This window comes from Streptopelia decaocto (genome assembly GCF_964273445.1).
Source record: "Streptopelia decaocto genome assembly, chromosome: 1".
Lineage (NCBI taxonomy): Eukaryota > Metazoa > Chordata > Aves > Columbiformes > Columbidae > Streptopelia > Streptopelia decaocto.
In genome coordinates this window covers 119,631,828-119,651,574 of record NC_138663.1, presented here as the reverse complement: position 1 = coordinate 119,651,574, position 19,747 = coordinate 119,631,828, and the positions used below count along the sequence as shown (strand labels likewise).

At 36.9% G+C, this 19,747-nt stretch overlaps 1 protein-coding gene across 2 annotated transcripts in view; it reads left to right on the top strand.

The window, feature by feature from the left end:
- DYRK1A (dual specificity tyrosine phosphorylation regulated kinase 1A) overlaps positions 1 to 19,747 on the top strand; it is a 90,644-nt gene that overhangs the window by 62,810 nt on the left and 8,087 nt on the right. For both annotated transcript variants that reach the window (XM_082052803.1, XM_082052804.1), the window contains exons 3-7: positions 3,207 to 3,412; positions 12,600 to 12,692; positions 13,558 to 13,746; positions 14,486 to 14,633; positions 17,998 to 18,284. In XM_082052803.1, coding sequence (XP_081908929.1) covers positions 3,207 to 3,412; positions 12,600 to 12,692; positions 13,558 to 13,746; positions 14,486 to 14,633; positions 17,998 to 18,284 — 923 coding nt within the window. The remainder of the gene's footprint in view (positions 1 to 3,206; positions 3,413 to 12,599; positions 12,693 to 13,557; positions 13,747 to 14,485; positions 14,634 to 17,997; positions 18,285 to 19,747) is intronic.

Sequence of the window (19,747 nt, the reverse complement as noted above, 5' to 3'; positions counted from 1 at the left end):
CTTCTTAATCACAAACATTGACTCTTCAAAAAATACTTAAATTGAATGAATAAAAGAAGTTATTTGTTGAACTGTGGTTCTTAGAGAAACTTTCTTTGTGACTCTGCAGTCCAGTCATCTTGTCACAAATTAGAAAGCTCTTTTTTTCTGAGGCATTGCTGTTGAATTAACTGAGTTGGTCCAGCTGACTGTTGACAGTTTGGAAGATGAGGAAAGCTACAGCCTCTTTGTCCTGCTAGGGGACTCAGAAGAGAAAGGGTGTGCAAGCATCAAAAGTTCAAAGCTGATGTGAAATGTCAGTATTATGACTGTTCTTTTGTAGGTTAATTATATTTCTAACCTTTTTAAAAAAATAACTTTAAAAATAAAAATTATTATGTTTAAAAATTTTATTTTAAATGTGTATAGTGCGTTATTCAGTTTATCTTGCATTTGTTGTCATCTTTTGAGTGAGTGTCAGAAGATACTGTCAAGTCAAACGTTAAATGAGAACTGCATGCTATCTGGATTTTTGTGCTTTTTTAGGGACAGGTGCAAGTGCAGAATTTTTTTAAATAATAAAAAATATTTTTATTACATTATCTAATATGCTAGATATCTAGTATGTTATTGGGGGATTGTGGCTGGGGTAAAAAAAAATACAAGAAATAAAACTATTAAAGTAATTGGCTCTACAGTTTAGAATTAATGGTATTTTTTAATTTAAATATTTTTTAATTTTAATTCAGGCACCATGATGTTGCTAAATAAGATTTTTTTTTTTCAGGTTAAGCAGAAAATCAGCAGAAATTAAGATCAGAAAGCAGTCATACCAAATACTGTCTTACATGTGTTCACCCACTCTTAGAGGAATGTTCAGTATATCTTGAAAATTAGATGTACACTAAATTTACCAAGTTGTACAGATGGAAGATTAACTCTGATTCTCTAGTAAAAATGGAATTTAGATATTAAGAAAATAAAGTAGTGAGAAAAATATTTATGTAGAGTTTTTATGTGATCTAAGTGACAGATGCATTAATATATAAAGGAACCGTGATATCTTCAAGAGAAACTGGCTGATGCGTTAGAATCTTTGCACATGTTTTCCCCCTGTATTTAAATATGAACTTGTGAAGTTCATAATACATAATTTTAAATTTAAAAAAGAAGGTGACAATCTGTTGCCCAGTTCATAAGAGATTACTTGGAATGAAAACAGAAAAAGATGCAACTATTTTTAAAAGTTTACATTTTCACTGTACCTTTAAATATTGAAGGGCGGTTTCACTTTCAGAGCTTACTAGGATCTGTATTTGTATTAAAAAATCACAATGCAGTTTTTAATGGACGTTTTATGGAAGAGTTAGAGTAATCTTCTGTACAATGTTAAGTTGATTTAGCTTATAATGGTTTTAGGTCAAGAATGTCTTTATTTCCATTTGTAAGGTCATTTTGATATTTTATTATGTTACCAGAGGCACCATAATGCACACAAGACCCTAGTTTTTATATATCTTAGTTATTTTTTAAAAGTTTTTTTTTTAATTAAAATGTATGAAGATGTAATGAAACATTATGAAAATCTGTGGGTGCTTGTGGGTAGCCAGTTCGTTTTCTGGAGCAGTTTGTTCTGTTAGTCTTTTAGTAGTACTGAATTGTAACACTGGAGAAAAATACCAGTGATCTGTCAGTGGGTATTTTACTGTACAATTCACTTCACCCCTTTTAAAGTAATAGTGATTATAGTATATATAGGCTTTCTTATTTGTAGCTGTTTGAATATTATTTTGACTTTTTTTGAATATGTTTTTAAAAAATGTTCTTAATGTAAAATGGTATTTGATTTCATCCCATGCGGTTCTTCTGCCCTGATAGGTGCTGAGTCAATGATAAAGTACCATTTCAATATTTTATTTTTTCTTAGTTTAGAATAGGTCGTGAATTGAGCAGTCAGTTGTTTTAAAGAAAGTCAAATCAATGGCCAGTGTTCATCTTCAGTTTTCTGCTGATAATATGTTCTTGCAAGGTTTTGGTTGTAAAGGAAATGTGGATTTCCTTTGCTTGTTAAGATGCTTGATTATTTCACATCTTGCTTCTAAATTTAATCTTCACCAATAATTGTGCTTCCAGATTTCAGCTTCTGATTCCATGTGTATTCGTTCAGTGGCAATGTTGGCTTCAGTGTGCCTGGCTGCTTGTCCCATCCTGCTCTGTCTCTTACGTTGTGCCAGCATAGCATCCATTTGGAGAATTTCCCCCCTCTGGCATAGTCAGCAAAAAGCAAAAGGATGGGTGTTAGATGTGGAATGTGCTAAACTTTCGTTAGCAAACGAAGAAAACCAAATTGTACTTCAAGCTTTCTTCCACTGTTAGAGGACAGTGAAGTTAAAAGTAGACTGAACCAATTACAGGACATCTGACAGATGTCTGAAACAGGAGTTGAGAAGTGCAGGATCTGTCCCACTCAGAGGCAGATTCTATGCCTGCAGAATTAGGCAGTTTCCAGGATGTTACAGAATCTAGTTGCCATTCTCCTGCAACTTGACACCAAGTGTTTTGTTTGTCTCTTGCTTTGCAGTTGCTTTGCAGTTGCTTCTTGTGGTCTGATTTCACCTTACCAAAAAGGAATTAATTCAAGTTATGGTGCTTGCTACCTATGGCTTGACAAAACTCAGCAGTAGGAGTCAGGAAGCTGAGTTGAAGTACCGTGTGTGTTGGAAGAAGGGTGGAAGGTAAAAAATGTAGCTTATAGGAAGGCATAAACAATTGAAGCCAGAGAAGATGAGCTGCTGTGGCTGGGCACTGGCCTTTTTTTTTCTTGTGGTACAATTGGTGCGGAAAGTTGCTGTGGGCAACTTTGCAAGGTAGAACTTCTGTGTTTTTCTGGCTTTCGTAGAATCCATACACAAAAGTCATATCTTTGAAAATAAACCCTGTCAAATTCCAATTGAGTTATGACACATAGGTGAAGATGTGAGAAGAGAGATGTTAAGGACAAATAGGAATAAATGATTAATGAACAATTTGTCATAATGAAATGGGAAGAACTTTAGCCAGGTAATCTTCACATGAGGATGATTTCTGGGTTCATTGTGTATGAAAACTCTTGTGTAAGTTAAAATGGTGAAACTATTAGTGTTCATAAGTGCTGTGAGCTAGGAGACGAACTGAGGTAAATATTTTCAAGCCATTAACTGCATTAAAAACTTGCATTGTCTTTGCAGGAGGAGAGACTTCAGCATGCAAACCTTCATCTGTTCGGCTTGCACCATCGTTTTCATTCCATGCTGCTGGCCTTCAGATGGCTGGACAGATGTCCCATTCGCATCAGCAGTACAGTGATCGTCGGCAGCAGAACATAAGCGACCAACAGGTTTCTGCCTTATCGTATGCTGACCAGATTCAGCAACCTCTAACATTAACAAACCAGGTAAGTGATAACAAAAAAGTCATTTTAGATGTCATAATTCTTATTCTAAATATATTATACACCCATAAATTACAGGATCAGGGGCTATGTTGGTTTTTGGGGGGGGTGTGTGTTTGTTTGTTTGTTTGGGTTTTTTTAACTTTTTAAAACTTTTTTTAACTAACTTGTGATTCTTCAGGGGTGGGTGGACAAATAAGTTTCAGGAAGTTGTTTTTAAATGTCTGGTATATATTTATTGTGATTATTTCTAACATTTATTAGATGAGAAGGGAGAAAGATTGTCCAAGTGGAGATTTGGAAAGAGAGTTTAATAGTAATGCTTTTTTTTCCCAGGCTGTTTGATGTTAGAGTGTGATTGCTTTATTACATGTTCTAATGGACAGTGTTCTAATGCAGAATCACTACTTAGTATCTCTGGAATAGAGAGGTTTGCACAAAAGACATTTTATTAAGGAAGATACCTGCTTTAAAAAAAAAGGCAAAATCTAAAGCTGTGCCATCATTGTGGTTTTCCTGTTACTAATTTACTACTTACTATTGCAAGGAGGTAAAATGAACACAGGGATTAGTATGATCATGGGTGCTTTTGAGCTGTCAAGATCAGTGTTTCTTACCACTTTTCAGTTGCTGGAACTGCTGAAGTAGCTTCCTAATTAGTAGTGCTAGGTTGCTAGTCACAAGAGCTGGTATTTGCCTCGGTAAGAGAGAATTCTGTTGCTTTCTTTAAAATGACACAGCCCAGTTGTGGAGACATGAATGCAGATAGATGTCAAAGCTTGAAGTGTGGAAATCTGTAAGTCAGAGCTTCAAATTTGGTGCAGGCTGATGAGGCTTGTTCCATTTCAAGAGTTCCATCAAGAGTGAAGTCTTTTGCTGCTACCAGCTTCAGGTCTCTTCTTGTGCTCAAGTTGACTTGGGTAGAAAAATCTACAGTACCATGAAGAGCTGCTCTGTAGAAAGGCACTTACGCAGAAAGAGGGAAAGACTAAAGAGGATGGGAATGGTCAAACTAAGTGCCAGGGTGTTTGATACTAGGATTTGAAGATCTGTAACGGCTAAGAGCTCTGTGAAGAATGGTAAAGTCAATGGAGCTGGCAAAAGATGTTTATGCTTTCATGAGAGCCATTCAGTAGGAAGAGTAGATCTGCTCATCTATAATAGTATTTAGCTTGAGAAATCTACGAAGGTATTTTATGTGAGTTTTTCTAGGTTAAAGGTTCCCCCAAAACCTCCACAATTAGGTTAGTGAATCAGTCTGCCAATTAAGAAAAGTTGCTATGTTTCTTAAACTTTTCAAGGTACTTAATCTAGGTGTTAGAATCTGGCATCACATTTGTGAGTTTTAGTGTATGTTAGTGCTTAGTTGTTCATGTTTTCAAACCAAAAGGCAAGATCCAGAAACTTCATGGTGTATTGCCATCCATGTGGTCACAATGGCTTTTAAATGGTAGCTGAATATTAGAAAGCTGAAGAATAGTTTTTGGAGAATAGCCAAGAATTGTTGACTAAAGAATGCGGCCCATTGAGATGGGGATGTAAATGTAGGGGAAAAGTTGTGGTTGGCTCTGAGAAGTTATCCCTATGAAGAAAAGATCAGCTGGCCACCTTGATAATGGCAACCAAGCTGTCTTTGCACCACTAACTATTTTGGAATCAATGTTTTTATTTTTCCAGTTCTGTCTTGGTTTCTTGTGCATTGTACCTTCTGTCTTCCTATTTTACTATAATTGCATTGTTGAAGTCTCTATAGTCCTCTGCCTAAGCTGCTCAGAACTCTTACTCCTTCATCCTTTGTGAGCTGCTTTCAGCACCCTTCACTTTGGTGGCCAACTTGAAGTCTTCTGACTGCTTGTCTTTTGTGACTTTCTTCTTTTGACTTCTTGTGCTTCTCCTGTCAACAAGTGCCATATAGAGTTCTCAGCAGATTCCAGGTTGGTGTGAATGTTCTGTATGAGCTTCTGTTGGGGAATCTGAATGGCTTTTTACTTTTGCACTGCATTTCTGGTTAATCTTATCTGCAAAACCAAATCCTGCTAATATCTCTATGCTGGTGAGTCAGATCATCTGCTCTAGACCTAGTCTCTACAAAAAAATACTTCTTGTTTTTTCTTTTTCAGTAGCCCTTTTATCAACTTTAGTTCATCTTGATTAAAATGTAACTCTTAGTCTTTTTTCTTCTTATAAAAGCCATGACACCCTGTTGTTGAAGGCTTTGTGCTGTCTTACATGACCCCATTGCTGTGGACTACCATGTTGCCTTCCACTCCAGATGTAATCTGCATACCAACTAGATCTTCATGTCTGAATGACACATACATCTTATAGATTATTTCTTTATGCCATTTCTACAGGAGTCCCTTTTATTCAAGGTATTGCCTTGAATATGCTGCAACTTGTTTCTCTCTGTCCTTGATAAAAGCAGTTCTGTCCTGTATATGTCAATTCTGAAAAACTCTTGAGAGATCACTTTCTGAGCCATCCTTGTGTGGTTGTTTCAGTGCTCTGTTGGAATCCCACCACCAGTTCTTTCCTTTGTTATGTGCTTGTCTGTTACTAAAGCTTGTATCACAGAATCACAGAATGGTTGGGGTTGGAAAGGACCTCTGGAGATCATCTCATTCAACCCACCTGCTAAAGCAGGTTCACCCAGAGCAGATCACACAGGAGTGTGTCCAGGCGGATCTTGAATGTCTCCAGAGAAAGAGACTCCACAAACTCTCTGGGCATCCTGTTCAGTGTTCCGTCACCCTCAAAGTAAAGAAGTTTCACCTGATATTCAGATGGAACCTGTGTGTTTCAGTCTGTGCCCGTTGCCCCTCATTCTGTTGTTGCGCACCACTGAAAGGAGTCTGGTCCCATCTTCTTGACACCCACCCTTGAGAGTAAGCTTTTAGCAATTGCAAACTCTCTTCAGTCACATAAGGTGACATTCTTCTATGTTTTCAAGTACATACGGTTGAGAAGACCATGTTTTGAACTCAGACAGCAAAAGGAAGAGTAGAAAGCTTGATAAATTTATCTAATACAGCCATGAAAAATAGGAGGAAGAAAAAGGTGACTTCTGGCAGATACAGGAGGTGCAGTTCCTGAAGGGTAGATGCTTATAATGCCATGTCTTGCATCCAGTCAAACAGATAACAAGTTAGATCTCTGAGCTTCTGTTTCCCAGAACTTCCTAATGCCAACAGTGATTGTCAGCAGCCCAGACGGTCGGGTCAGCTTTGGTGCCATCGCTTTCAACGGCCTCAAAGAAGCCCGTTTGGGTGCGAGCGTCCCACAGTTGATCAACAGCGAGCTGCCAGCCCTTTTGCCCCCGAGAGCGCTCCATCCGTTACCTTGTCGCTCCGGTAGCCGGGTGTGTGAGGCGGGGCTCTCCCGGGGCCGGCGGTGGCTCTGCCGGCGCCGCCGGGCGAAGCTCTTTCCCGCGCCGCAGCCGCCACCTGCTGGCCGGAGTGCCACACTGCGCCGCGCGGCGGGACCCGCTGCCTGCTGCGGGGAGAGGCCGCCCGCCCCTCACCCAAATAGCCGTGCCGATGAACATCCCTCTTCCTAACTAACCGTCTGTTAAATTGTATGCTGAGCGGCTTCATATATCTCTGAGTCAATCTTTCATTGACGGAATCGACAATGCAAACGTTACAAAGGTTGCTTTCTTGATGCCTGTGTTTTGCTGAACTTTGTAAACAGAGTGTTTTGTCCAAATCCAGGGAAAATTGACTAGCTTGAAAAAATGCAGAGATGAAGTCTCAGCTTTTGGGATGCTGAAGTTTTATAGAAATAATGGGTAGCTCTTGATAGTAGCTCTTCTCTGAAAGAAAGCTTCTTCAGACTACAGTAAGACATATAAGGATAATGCTTGTCAGTTGCTGAGAGTGGCTGTTAAGTTTCAGCATGTAAAACAGCAGCATTTTCTGTAAACAATGCCATTTTGATAAATACCAAAGATCTGACTTACTATGATTTTTCAGGTTATTTTTGTGTCTTTCTTTTTACTGAGGACTGACTCCTTTTTTGGAGGGGCATTGTCTTGTTCAAGTTCCTGTAATGATTTTCATTCATAACCAAATAATGGGGAAGCTAGCCCTTGAATATTAATGTATTGGTTTTATTCCTGCTTTGTCCTGTTTGTTTTTTTGAGCTGTAATGGCTTGCAGACCATATTCTCGTATTTTATGAATCATTCACAGTTGCAAATTAAAAGTTAGGAAACAGTCATGATAACTTATATTAAAGCTGTATAAATGATGTGTATTTATATTATATGTTACCCTTAAAAGATTATTTACATAAACTTTATGCTGATGGTCACCAAAACCTACTCTTCTCATCACTGTCAAGGAACAAATAATAGGAAGATACTTCAAAGCCAGCCAAGTTGCCTTGTTTTTCACTTATTTATGAGGTTTTAAATTACAGTTAAAAACTTCCAGCTCTTTTTCTCTTCAGTACTCAGGCTTAAGGCTTTTGTTCCCTGAAAACCGCTGGACTGTAAGGGTTTACTTTTTATCTGTGCTTCATCAAATGCCTAGCCTGCTGGCAGGATGGAGTCCTGCTCTTGGTTTTGTGGTCTTAACTCTCTGACAAGTGCCAAAGCCTGCTTCAGGAAAACAGTAAGAGCAAGTGGACTAGAGTGAATAGAAAAGGTGAGGTCTGTGGGACCTTTCTCCTTTAGCAGTAACAAACAGTAGTATTTCTTTGTCCTGTTTCAACTGGTTGCGTCTTGAGAGTTCAGTGTAGCCTGATGTGAATATAAGAGCTGAAAAGTTTTTACTTCTTCAAACAAGCATTTCTTTTGTGCTGTGCTAATGTTTATCATGGTCACTCAGATTGCTTGAAACTTTTTTTCAGTTAAGTACAAAAGATTAGAAAATTGATTTACCTGATAAAGAAGTTGAGGTGAGATTCCTGGGCAGATTTTGGTAACAAATTCCAACAGTTTGGCCGTCACAAAGCACCTGGAATTCAAAGGTCAGGCTGAGTGCTAAACATCTTTCTCTCAATATGTATCTAAGATCACTTATCACCTGCAAGATTCTAGGTTTTGCTTCACCCTATGTTGGTCAGAGATTGTATTGATGGCAACTAGATCATTGCCAAGTTAGTGTTCTAGCCGGCAGTAGCAGATCCTTAGTTCAGTTACTTCAGCTACGAAATCAAAAACATTGTTATTAGTGATGATCAGACTTCAGGAGGCTCTGTCAGGAATGGGAGCACGCATTTCCTTTCAGTGAAAGCATTTCTCTCACTGTCCAACTGTTTCAGACATTTTTTGTAGAAAAATATGCTTATGCTCTGGAAACAAGAACTTCAGAGTGGGGTTTTTCATTCCCCTTTTGCCCCCGGCTGCCCACTGCTTTTTTTTAAATAGTTGGGCTGAATCAAGCAGGATAAAATCTTAGCAGATGACCCTAGTTTCGTTACTGGCTGTATTTATTTATTTAACAACAACCATGCCTGTTTCTTACCATTACTTCTATTCAGCAAACTTTTCTATTTGGGGAAAGAAGCCAGAAAGGGAAGTACTCACAAAACACAAGTTAACGATTAAAGTAATTGAACTGAAATTCTGTCCCTACCTGCATATAGTTCTGGCTCTGAGTACAGTCAGTTTGAAGAAGAATCTTGGCACATATAGTCATTTTTCTAAAAATCTGAATTTTGCTGTATATTATGGGGAAGTGTTACTATGGCTTGCGGTTATAGCAATTAAACATCTGTTTTGTTTACCCTCTGGAGACACCATCTATTAGAGGCTGCCCACCACAATACACAATTAATGTTGACTTCCTGTCCTACATTGTTGTGATGCAAGAAGTTTTGAACAGCAAGTGGTGTAGGAGATGAGACTGGTCCATTCAGTTATTTAATGTGAGAGTCTATTAAATAGGTCATTACAATTGGAATTTTTGCTAAAAGTTACCCTTATAATATAAAATCTTCATTATTTATTCTGATTGTGAAATGGAACATGCACTATACGCGAACAGGATTTATCTTCTTCTTTAATGAATGTGGATGTTGATGAATCTTTTAAAAAAACACCCGAGTTAAAGCATTCCATTAACAGAATACATATATCTGCTTGGAATTTCCCATAATAAAAAATAAAACGCATTTAGTGAGGAACAGTGCCATCTGTTTTTTAGATAACAAAGCATATGTCCAAAGAGAGAGAAGTACATTATCTATTCCTTCATTCATTAAACCTAAAAGACTATGCTAGTTAAAGTAACATACCTGAGTTAAAAGTTGTAATTTCCTTAAAATGTGGTTTGTCTCACGTGTGGAGTACACGTAAGTGAGGCTCTTGGTTGCCTTTTTGTGTGTTTATTTGATGATTCTTCTTTGTTTAGATTAGTTACGGGTTGCTTCTTGGCATTGTAAGAAAATAAAATTTAATTTTTCTTACTTGAATTTCCATCATAGTACTATCCCAGGTAGCTGTACTGTTTCAATTGAGGCATAAGTGTGGACCAGTCAGAATGTGATGGGTATCTATTGGCTCTCAGTTTTGAAATATATCTCCTGATTTATGTTCTATCTTTGGGAAGATCTGAGGTTGCAGTGTTGCTGTCTGGCCACCAGATAGAGACTGAAGCTTGCGGAATGGATTTTTTTTTTTTTTTTTTTTTTTTAATGATTGAGCATTCTTTGAAGCCAAGAGGGAAATCAGCATTACCCCAGTGATAAAGAATTTGAGTGTGTTATTGTATAAAATGGGTAATGACCACTTTGTTCCATAGTCTTCCATCATCAGGAAAAAGCGTGGTTTCCATTACTAGCAAAATCTACTGGTGTTCCTGTGTTCCAGTTATCTCTTAAAGTCAAGTTAAGAAGTTTAAAGGAAATACTTGCATTTGGGAAGCCCGTAATGGTGACAGTTTGGATTAGGACTAGATGCCTTTTAGTTGATTAACAGTGCCATTAGAGAGAAGCAAAAGCGATCGTATTTAGGTGTGATTTGTTTAATGGTTAACATGTGTCTTACAGATGAAAGCAAGGAACAAAAATGTTTTGGAACTGTCAAATAGTTTGTTTTGGAAAGTTTGATACAGAGTTTCCTGATGTTTGCAAAATGGTTGTATTCTGTATACAGAATAAAGGAATTAATTTGGTAAACCTGCTAAAGGGAGATTGATGGTAGTGGGCATATCCAAAAGCGAATTCACTGGACCAAACACCTAGGGCATGACTTGGGTTAAAACTCCCTGAGGGGAGGTTAACTCTATTTTATCATCTCAGGCAAACATTCCCTAGTCAAAAAGACCCCAGGTCACCAGTCTTGCAGGGGTGTAAAAATCTGTACATGGACTTATTTGGACGGGTGTGCACTAAAGCTTTGAATTGCTGTTTCTTGGGAGCCTTCAGCTCCACTCAATATTGTACCTGTTGGGAGTCTCAGCCTCAGGCAGATGCAGTAAGCTTACTGGCAATTTTCTACCTTTCCCCCACTTTTTAGCTCTCTTGCTTGTTCACGCTTTTTTTTGCTCCCTCACCCTTGCACATGTCCCATTTCCTCCTCCGATGCAGTCTGTGCATCCACCGGAGGAGATGGTGAGCTCAGCTTTCTGGTGTGGCCACTTGGGTCATGAGTTCAGGCCCAGCCTCAGAAGCACGAACTCTCTTTATTGCTTCTGTTTGAGAGAATTTTTTGGGATCACTTCAATGTGATTTTTGTATTTGGTCATTGGGTAAGGAAATGAGCTTTTTGAACAGCTACCACTATAAGTAGGTAATATCGTGAAAAACAGAGAAGCAGTTATGCTTTTCCAGTTCGTTTATTAGTTCAGCAATACTGATATAAAACTCAGTTTCATTATTTTTATTGATAGCTTATGCTCTTGCCTCAACTCTGTGGGAGGCTGCATATAAGTTTAATGGTAATAGGAGGCAGCAGGTCAGATGAAGCACTTGGAAGTGAAGAGAGTTGCAAGCATGAGCATCTTTGATGATGTGAGATGAGACTTGTAAGGCTGAATGTGGTGGCGTTTGGTCACCTAGCCCCCTTAATAATGAGTAAGGAAATAGAAGCAGCATTAGCATCTGTGAAACAAACTTTTCTGCAATGGCATTGCTTAAACATGTCCTCTGGTTTTCGTGTCATTGCAGAGAGAGGGAATAAAGAGAGGCAGGCCAGCAGAGCAGTTGCACTATCCTCATCCCTCTCTCTCCTGGCTCCCCATCTGACACTCTTACCAGAGAGGTTGCCAGAGCTTGTCTGGTGGTGCAGTTGTGCTGTTGTTAGTTAAGTGTCTGCCGAGAAGGGAGTCAGCCAAATGAAAAGTTTTATGACTTTGGTTTTTTTTTCTGCCTTCACTGGGGATTCTGCTCACCTCTAACTTGCCACTCAGAACTTTATCTTTTCAGGAACTTTATGTTCTGAGATTTCAAACAGAACTTAAGGAGGAACAGAAGTTAATCAATACATCCAGAATTTACATGGTGCATGTGTGCAAACAAAACAGAGGCACACAATTTTATTACACACAAGTCTTGTTTCTTCAGGAAAGTGATTTTTAAAAAATGGCCTGCTGTTGAAGATGATTTTGTCCTAAATGTAGTGGGAAATACAAATGAAGAGCATAACTACCTTTTTAGGGATCTTGTTTTAAAACATTGAAAGTAGGTATGGTGTCCCTGTGCATGCTTGAGATTTATTTAGATTATCTTTAGGTTTTAGATCTGGATTTAGGCCTGGATATTGCAAAGCATAGTAGACCTGAGATTTTTTTTTAATTTGGAATTTAATACAGTTTAAATGTGGCAAGCTGGCACAGTTCTCCAGTAGTTATTACTGTTAAGTTCCATTTGTGGTTTTAATACAGCTACACATTAAACACAGTTGCAGTTCATGTACCAGTCACGAGGTAGAGGAGTAATGTCAGCAAGAATCTCTGTTGTCAAAGGAGCTGTATTTTTGACTGCAGGAAGAAGTGTTTATTGGGACTAAGCCTGTTAGGCATAATGGGAGGAGAGGCAGGAATTTAATTACGCATATCAAGTCATTTAACTAAACTGTTAATTTCTCTTGATTCCTATATTTGTTTTCTTTTTTTTAATATCCACTTAAGAAAAAGATGTTGCAGTGAAATAACGCACATCTGTGAGGAATATCACAATTTGGTGTAGTAATTATGTCGTTAAAGTCCTAGTGTTTTTTCTAAATTTTGATATGGTCATATTACAGAGGCGGATGCCCCAGTCTTTCCGTGATCCAGCCACTGCTCCGTTGAGGAAACTCTCCGTAGATTTGATCAAAACATACAAGCATATTAATGAGGTAATGGCTCCAGATATCTTTTGTAATGTACATTAATGTGAAGTTTTTGTTTACAGTATGTTATTATCTATGAATCTATCTACTATTATCTATGAATGATCTCGTGAAGAGATAAGAATCAACCCACCTCTCTGTAGATCACATCCCATTGATACCCTGTTCCTCCTTTCTGTCTAGCACATAAGAATTTTTTAATCCCGGACTTTATATTCTGTTGTTTTATAAGCAACTGTTGAGCTTTTCTGTTGCATGATAAGGAAATATTAGTGGCACAAACAGTCTTTTGGCTCATGCTCTAAACCTGTATGAATGCGGCTAAGGACTTTTAAGGAAAATAAAAAGTGTTTTCCCTAAATTATTTAATTAAATATTATTGGCTAAAGTAAAATTTACGTGGTTAATACAGGAAAGCAGCAGTTAGTTTCCAACTCTAGGGCAATTGTAGGGAATCTGAAGGGATTTCTGCGGTGATTACTGACTTCCTTGCAATTTTTTCTTTTCCAGACTTGTGGAAGGAGCAACTTGATAACTCCTGTTTCTGGGCTACTTACGATTTTTAATTTTGCTGTGTGTTTAGTGTACTCTGATGTATCTTTTTGCATCTTCCCTATCAACTGTAGGGATCAGTGTTATTAGTGCATTTATTTAGATCTGCTTTCTGAGTTTTTAAATTAATGATCAAGACTTTGCTTTAGTATAATGACTTCAAATAGAATGATAGCAGGAGAGAATTTTGTTTGTTTTAGTAGTAGAAGTTGCATTTTAAAATCACAGGATTAGATATGATTGTAAAAGATGATTCTGTTCTTTATTGAACATGTACTCTAAAAAGTGCTCTTTTAAGCAATATACTTCTCATGTCTAGGTTTACTATGCAAAAAAAAAACGGCGGCATCAGCAGGGCCAAGGAGATGATTCCAGTCACAAAAAGGAGCGAAAAGTTTACAATGATGGCTATGATGATGACAACTACGACTATATTGTAAAAAATGGGGAGAAGTGGATGGATCGTTATGAAATTGACTCTTTAATAGGCAAAGGATCGTTTGGACAGGTAATGTGTATCACCTGAGCAACCTGTAATCCATGTGAACCAGAATATGCATTTCATTTGAAGTGGTATTCCTGTTTCATTTCGAACTTCAACTCTTTTTTTCTTCATCTGAGTATACTGAGTGCCTGCTCAAGACACTCATATTTTGTGCTGTTTCTTTTTGCTACAGATAACATTTGAATACTATATGTATATCTGGTAAAGCATTTTGCAGTGAACAAATCCTCAGCCTTTTGCTATTGGTTCACATTTCTAGCTATTTGGTTGGGGTTTTTCATTTAAAACAATAGTGTGGTGCTAGGGTTTACCTATTACAAATGTTACATAGTAACATTTGTTTTGACTCTTTGTAGCTTTGGCCAAGGCTTGAGAAGAAGGCTGTCAGGAGAATGGAGCTGTAATTTTGGGGTTTTTTTGTTAGTTTTCCCTTGGATTCTGCCAGTCATTTTACAGTCTTGTTTTTGATGACTTGCTAGTTTTGCCCTAGTGAAGCTCATTGAAGCCTGAGTTCTGTTTTGCAACATCGTTGCAAGAAATGTCACATTATCAATTGTGGCTTTATTGTAGTATCAAGTAAGAAAAGAAATCTAAGATAGGAAATTTAACTGGAAAGAATAAAAGGTCTAAAAATGTTTTCTCTGAGTTCGGAAAGTAAAGGAAGTTTAGAAAGTGAGTTTTGCTGTATATAAAAAAATTGAGTTGAGAGATCTTACTGATGGATTTGATTTTTCTCTTTCAGGTTGTAAAGGCTTATGATCGAGTGGAACAGGAGTGGGTGGCTATCAAAATAATAAAAAACAAGAAGGCTTTCTTAAACCAAGCCCAGATTGAAGTGCGACTGCTCGAGCTTATGAACAAACATGACACTGAGATGAAGTACTATATAGGTATGTTAATAGTTACTCTTAATTTTTACTTCATCAAATTATTAATATTTTAGATCTTCCTATATAGTGTAGAATGCTACAACTAATGCTTCTGTTGCTAAAGAAATTAAAATAATTATACAATGTTTCAAATTCTTAATATTATTTAGTATAAATTTTCCAGTTTGCTTTGTAACTGGAACAGATCTAGAAGAAAAATATATAAAATTATGTGGGATAGCAGACTTGTTATTCTGTAGTATTCAGATCTTCCGTAGAATTTTCTTTTTCTAGTTAATAATATGGACACCTGAAGAAGTTACCACAGACCAGCTTTTCCATAGGAGCTATGATCTGTGGTAGTTGCCTCTCTTTTGCTACTTTGAATATATCTTACATTATCTCAGAACTGTCGTGGGTAAGAGCATGCGTATTTGATGTAAAACAACATCATATAGTAGTTTCATGGCTAGCTTAATCATAATTGCTGATTGTGTGTGTTTAAAAAGCTCAAAATTTTGTATAACAAAACTGAAATAAGACTTGTGTATATGTTAAGACTTGCCCAGTTAGAGCTCAGAAAATATTTTAAAGCTTTTAATTTTGACTGTTACTGTAGATGGGAATGCTGTTTCCTTAACTTATTATTATAATGCTACTTAAACTTTATAATAATGATGAAATTAAGTCACCTTATGTAAAAATCTTTTATTAAATCCTGTCTGTTTCTTGGATTGGAGAACTGGGCAAAAAGGTGATGGAGGGAAAGCAACAGCACATTGTAAAGAGAGATGGAGAAGTATGAAAAAGTGTGATTAAAGAAATGAAACTGGTTCAAAGCATCCTTTATTTTGGTTTGTAGAAGCTGAAATACTGACAGCCATACTTTTCTGATTTGCATGTATCTATTGGATTACTAATTTTTCTTTCTATAGCTTAGAAAGAAACTAGCCTTTGAAATAATGTCAGTATTCATTGATATTAAATTATCTGATGAGTTTTCAGGTTTTTTAAACTTGTTTATAGAATATTATCTTTAGAATGCATTTTACACATTCAGTTTAAGAGTTTTTAAGGTGTTTTTAAATTTATTAATAACATGTTTACATAAAACAAAAACTAAACTTGACAGCATACTGCATCAAAAAGATGTTTCTGGAACGTTAAAAGACTTCAGATTAAAAGGCAGCAAATAAAGACACTATAAGCATCACCAAATAAGCTCTTGGAACTTTAAGGTTTTACAGGGTCTGTCTGTAACATCAGATAAAATTAAACGGACCAAAACTTCATATAATCTCCCTCTGTGAGTTAAGGCAGGATGACTTTTTTATATAGAGAGCAGTACTGAAATAAAGGGGAAAAAAAGTTCTGATAATTTTAAACAGAGGAGAAGTAATATATACTGTTTTTGCTTAGGCAGGTGACTTTAATAGCTTTAGGCTTGTTTCAGGTTGATTTCAAAATCTGTTAGGGTATATTTTAAGAGTTCCCCCCTTTTTAAACACACTATTTAATGAACATGACAGCATTGGTAGAGATCAAAAAACCCAAATAGATCATGGTTTGAATGAACACCTTGTATTCTGTGCTATGCAAAGACTGACCATGGAAAACAGATCTCTAGGCACTTCATGGAAAGATATAGGAGCAGTTGCTTATGAACATACTTTTGCAACAAGACTGAATTGAAGCATTCAGCGTGTTAATGTAAAAAAACCTGTGTGGGGGACATATGGGCAGTTCATCCTTGAATAGCCTTTCAGGTACATGATACTGAGAATAGCTGAGTAAGGCTAAAAGCATTGCAAGCATTGTGGACTTTGGGAGGAACATTGCTAAATACACTGTAGAGCCTGATTTTTAAGGATATAAACTGCCTATACTTCTGTCAGATCTCCTCTAGTTCCTTCAGACCTTCTGACTGATCTCCTTCAGGTCTAACACAAGTGTAAGAATGCATTAAGGTCTTCAGGCTTTTTGAAAATTGGTGACAAAGTGGAGGAGAAGTGCTTAAAAGTCACGTCTTCACTGAAGGAAAGATTTGGCAAGTTCAGCTCATCCGAACTCTTTGAACTCTGTGGCGGTTGCGGGCAATAGTAGCCGGCCAGTAGCATACTGGTAGTGACAGATCAGTTGGGTAGGAACTGGAACCAAGTGTAGGAATTGGAATCGAGTGTAGGAGGACCATAAGGACATGAAATGATGCTGGTGCTTTCATGGTGGGAGGATATTGGAAATATGGCAAAGATGAGAAAATACAAAAAGTCTAGACAATGATGTATTGCAAGAACTGGCATCAGGGTGGAAACAAACGGTATTGTTACAGGTAAGTTGTAAAGGAAACATGAAAAACGGGCTAATGATAACAGAGGAAAAAAAAAAATCCATAGGACACCAAGTAATGACCTTAACTGAAAGTCTGAATGCTCATTGTACTAATATTGCTTCAAGATTTCATTATGAAAGAAGGGGAGTGTGTTGCTTTCTATCTGAGGACTGAAGTATTTTTCCTGTTTCAGTTTTCTTTTACTTGTGGCAACCAACCTGAATGATTGACAGACTGGTAAACCCTGCTTACCTCTAAACAGATTAATGTGATTAACTTTTCACCTGTTTCGTGAAACACGTTGCTTGGATGTGGACCGGATTGGTTGCTTTCATAAATTGAGATTATGCCTCATTTAAGTGAATATAAAGCCTTTGGGATATTGATTAGTTTTATTAATTAATCAGTTGAAGGCATAGCTTATAAATTGCAGTACTGTCTTACTACATTTTAAATGAATGTGGCATTCAGATATTTTTCTATGTAAATGTAAGGGAAATTCTTAATAAATAATTCAGTCTAAAGAGTGATATCTGCTTTACTGTAGAAAACGTTGCTGTATGTATACTTCTTTTCCAGTCTGCTTGGATTTAAATACAGTTTTAGCTTTAGGAGAGTGGAGAAATGAACTCCCCCCTGAAAAAGATCAAGTGTTCTAACAAAGGCTGCGTTGCACACACTTTGTACTACTTCTTCTGGTTTTGCTGATATTTGTCTTTACCCATAAATGTGTTTGCCTTTGCGAATAGAGGAGTGATTGTGTATTTTGGAAAAAATGTATCTTCTATCTTTTAAATATTTTTTTTTGTTAATATAGCTTTACTGAGGTACACTTGAAGACACTTCAGATGTGTAAAATGTTACTTCTACCCTAGACATGGCAGCAATATCTGGAAATAGCCATAGATCTAGGAAAAAAAAAAGTAACGCTGTATTATCTTTCTCACAAGTCAGCTTCCTACATATTGATTAAAATATTTACGCATTGTGTTGTAATTAGTATTTAATATGTACCACACAGAATGTGTGTTAATTATTTTCTTTCCCTTTTTAAAGTGCATTTGAAGCGCCACTTCATGTTCCGAAACCATCTCTGCTTAGTCTTTGAAATGCTGTCCTACAATCTGTATGATCTGTTGCGGAACACCAACTTCAGAGGTGTCTCATTGAACCTGACACGAAAATTCGCACAGCAGATGTGCACTGCACTGCTTTTTCTGGCGACTCCTGAACTTAGTATCATTCACTGTGACCTAAAACCTGAGAATATTCTGCTCTGTAACCCCAAACGAAGTGCTATCAAGATTGTTGATTTTGGCAGTTCGTGTCAACTTGGACAGAGGGTGAGTATTAGTGAAACGTCTAGTTATGCTACTGTTGGATATATACAAAAAATTTAATATTTTAAAGTCATAATACTTGGATAGCTAATTTAAACTTCATTAATGCTGACTTAAATTAAATAGTAACTAATTTTTACATAGGATGTTAGACATCAGCAGTCCATAGGAGCTTTAAATATGGATTTTAATGCCACAGCAGATAAGCTTCCATGATAGCAATAAACTTTCCATCTTTCTTTTCTCCTTGGTTATGTTTTTATGCTATGTTAATGCAGAATACCTCAGCACTTGATTGTAGAAGTCTGCTGTGCTATTAAATAAAATACTCCTTTATTATTTACCCATTCCATATGGATTACGCTCTCCACTTTAGCGTGTTCTCTTTTGAGTGTGCCTTGGGAGTAAAAAGGTATTTGAATGTTGAGACAGTGCATTAGCTTGTTCTTAAAGATACTGGTTATAGCTAACTCATTTTTACAAACACTTTTGCAACTGTGGAAAGAATTGAGTGTAGGGATGCTGTTACTATGAGTAAAGAAGCGTATGTGCTTCTTTACTTTTTTTTACGTTTCCAGGACAGGGTTAGATTACTTTCTGTCAACAGTTCTTCAGATTAGGATAGATCTGTGGTATTAAATAGTTGTCAAAAAAATTGTAATTGTGTCCTGTTATTCATGTACTCTGAAGATGAGTGCATTTTTTGTTTGAGCTGTTAGAATCTGTTGAACATAGTCTACTCGGAATAGCCAATTAGCTCTATATTTGCTTTAAGAAATGTTAAAATATCTACATTAATTGTTAATGTATTAAGATCATAAATAATTCTGCTTGGATGCCAAAGCCTGTTTTCTTTAGGAAGAGCTTTGAATTGTATTCCTCAAGTGTTTGATTTATACTGACAGTTTGCTCAATGAAAAGTTTGTCACAATGTACTGTTCAGCTTACACCTTATAATCTAGTCCAAATAGACTCTTTCCTGGTTGAAATAATTGTTTTTCACTGAGCAAATGGCCACTTCCATTCAGGGTACCTTTGCTTTAGTTGTTTGCCCTAAAAACAAGTTGTTAGCTGGAGAGGTAAGGAAGACTTCTATAGATGGAAGTTAGACTTCAGTTTATTTGAAAAAAGCATTTTGAGCCTTCCCAGGTCAGTTGTTTTATCTATATATTTGGGAGTGGTATCTTTTTCCTTTGAGAATACTGTGTGCTAAAAACAACTAAACAACCGAAAAAACTCCCAAAAATGTGCGAAAGAGATGAAGTTTTCGAAGTATGACTACCGATACTGCAGATGGGATCATTATGTTAATATGAGAAGAATTAAGAACTTTGTGGACTAACTTAAACAGAAGTTCCCCAGTTCTCTCTTGAGGAGTTGGGACTGACCAGCAGCACCTCGTTGCTTTTTACCATGATAAGTTTGGGAAGAGCAGGTCAGAGTGGTAAGACATATATTTAGATTTG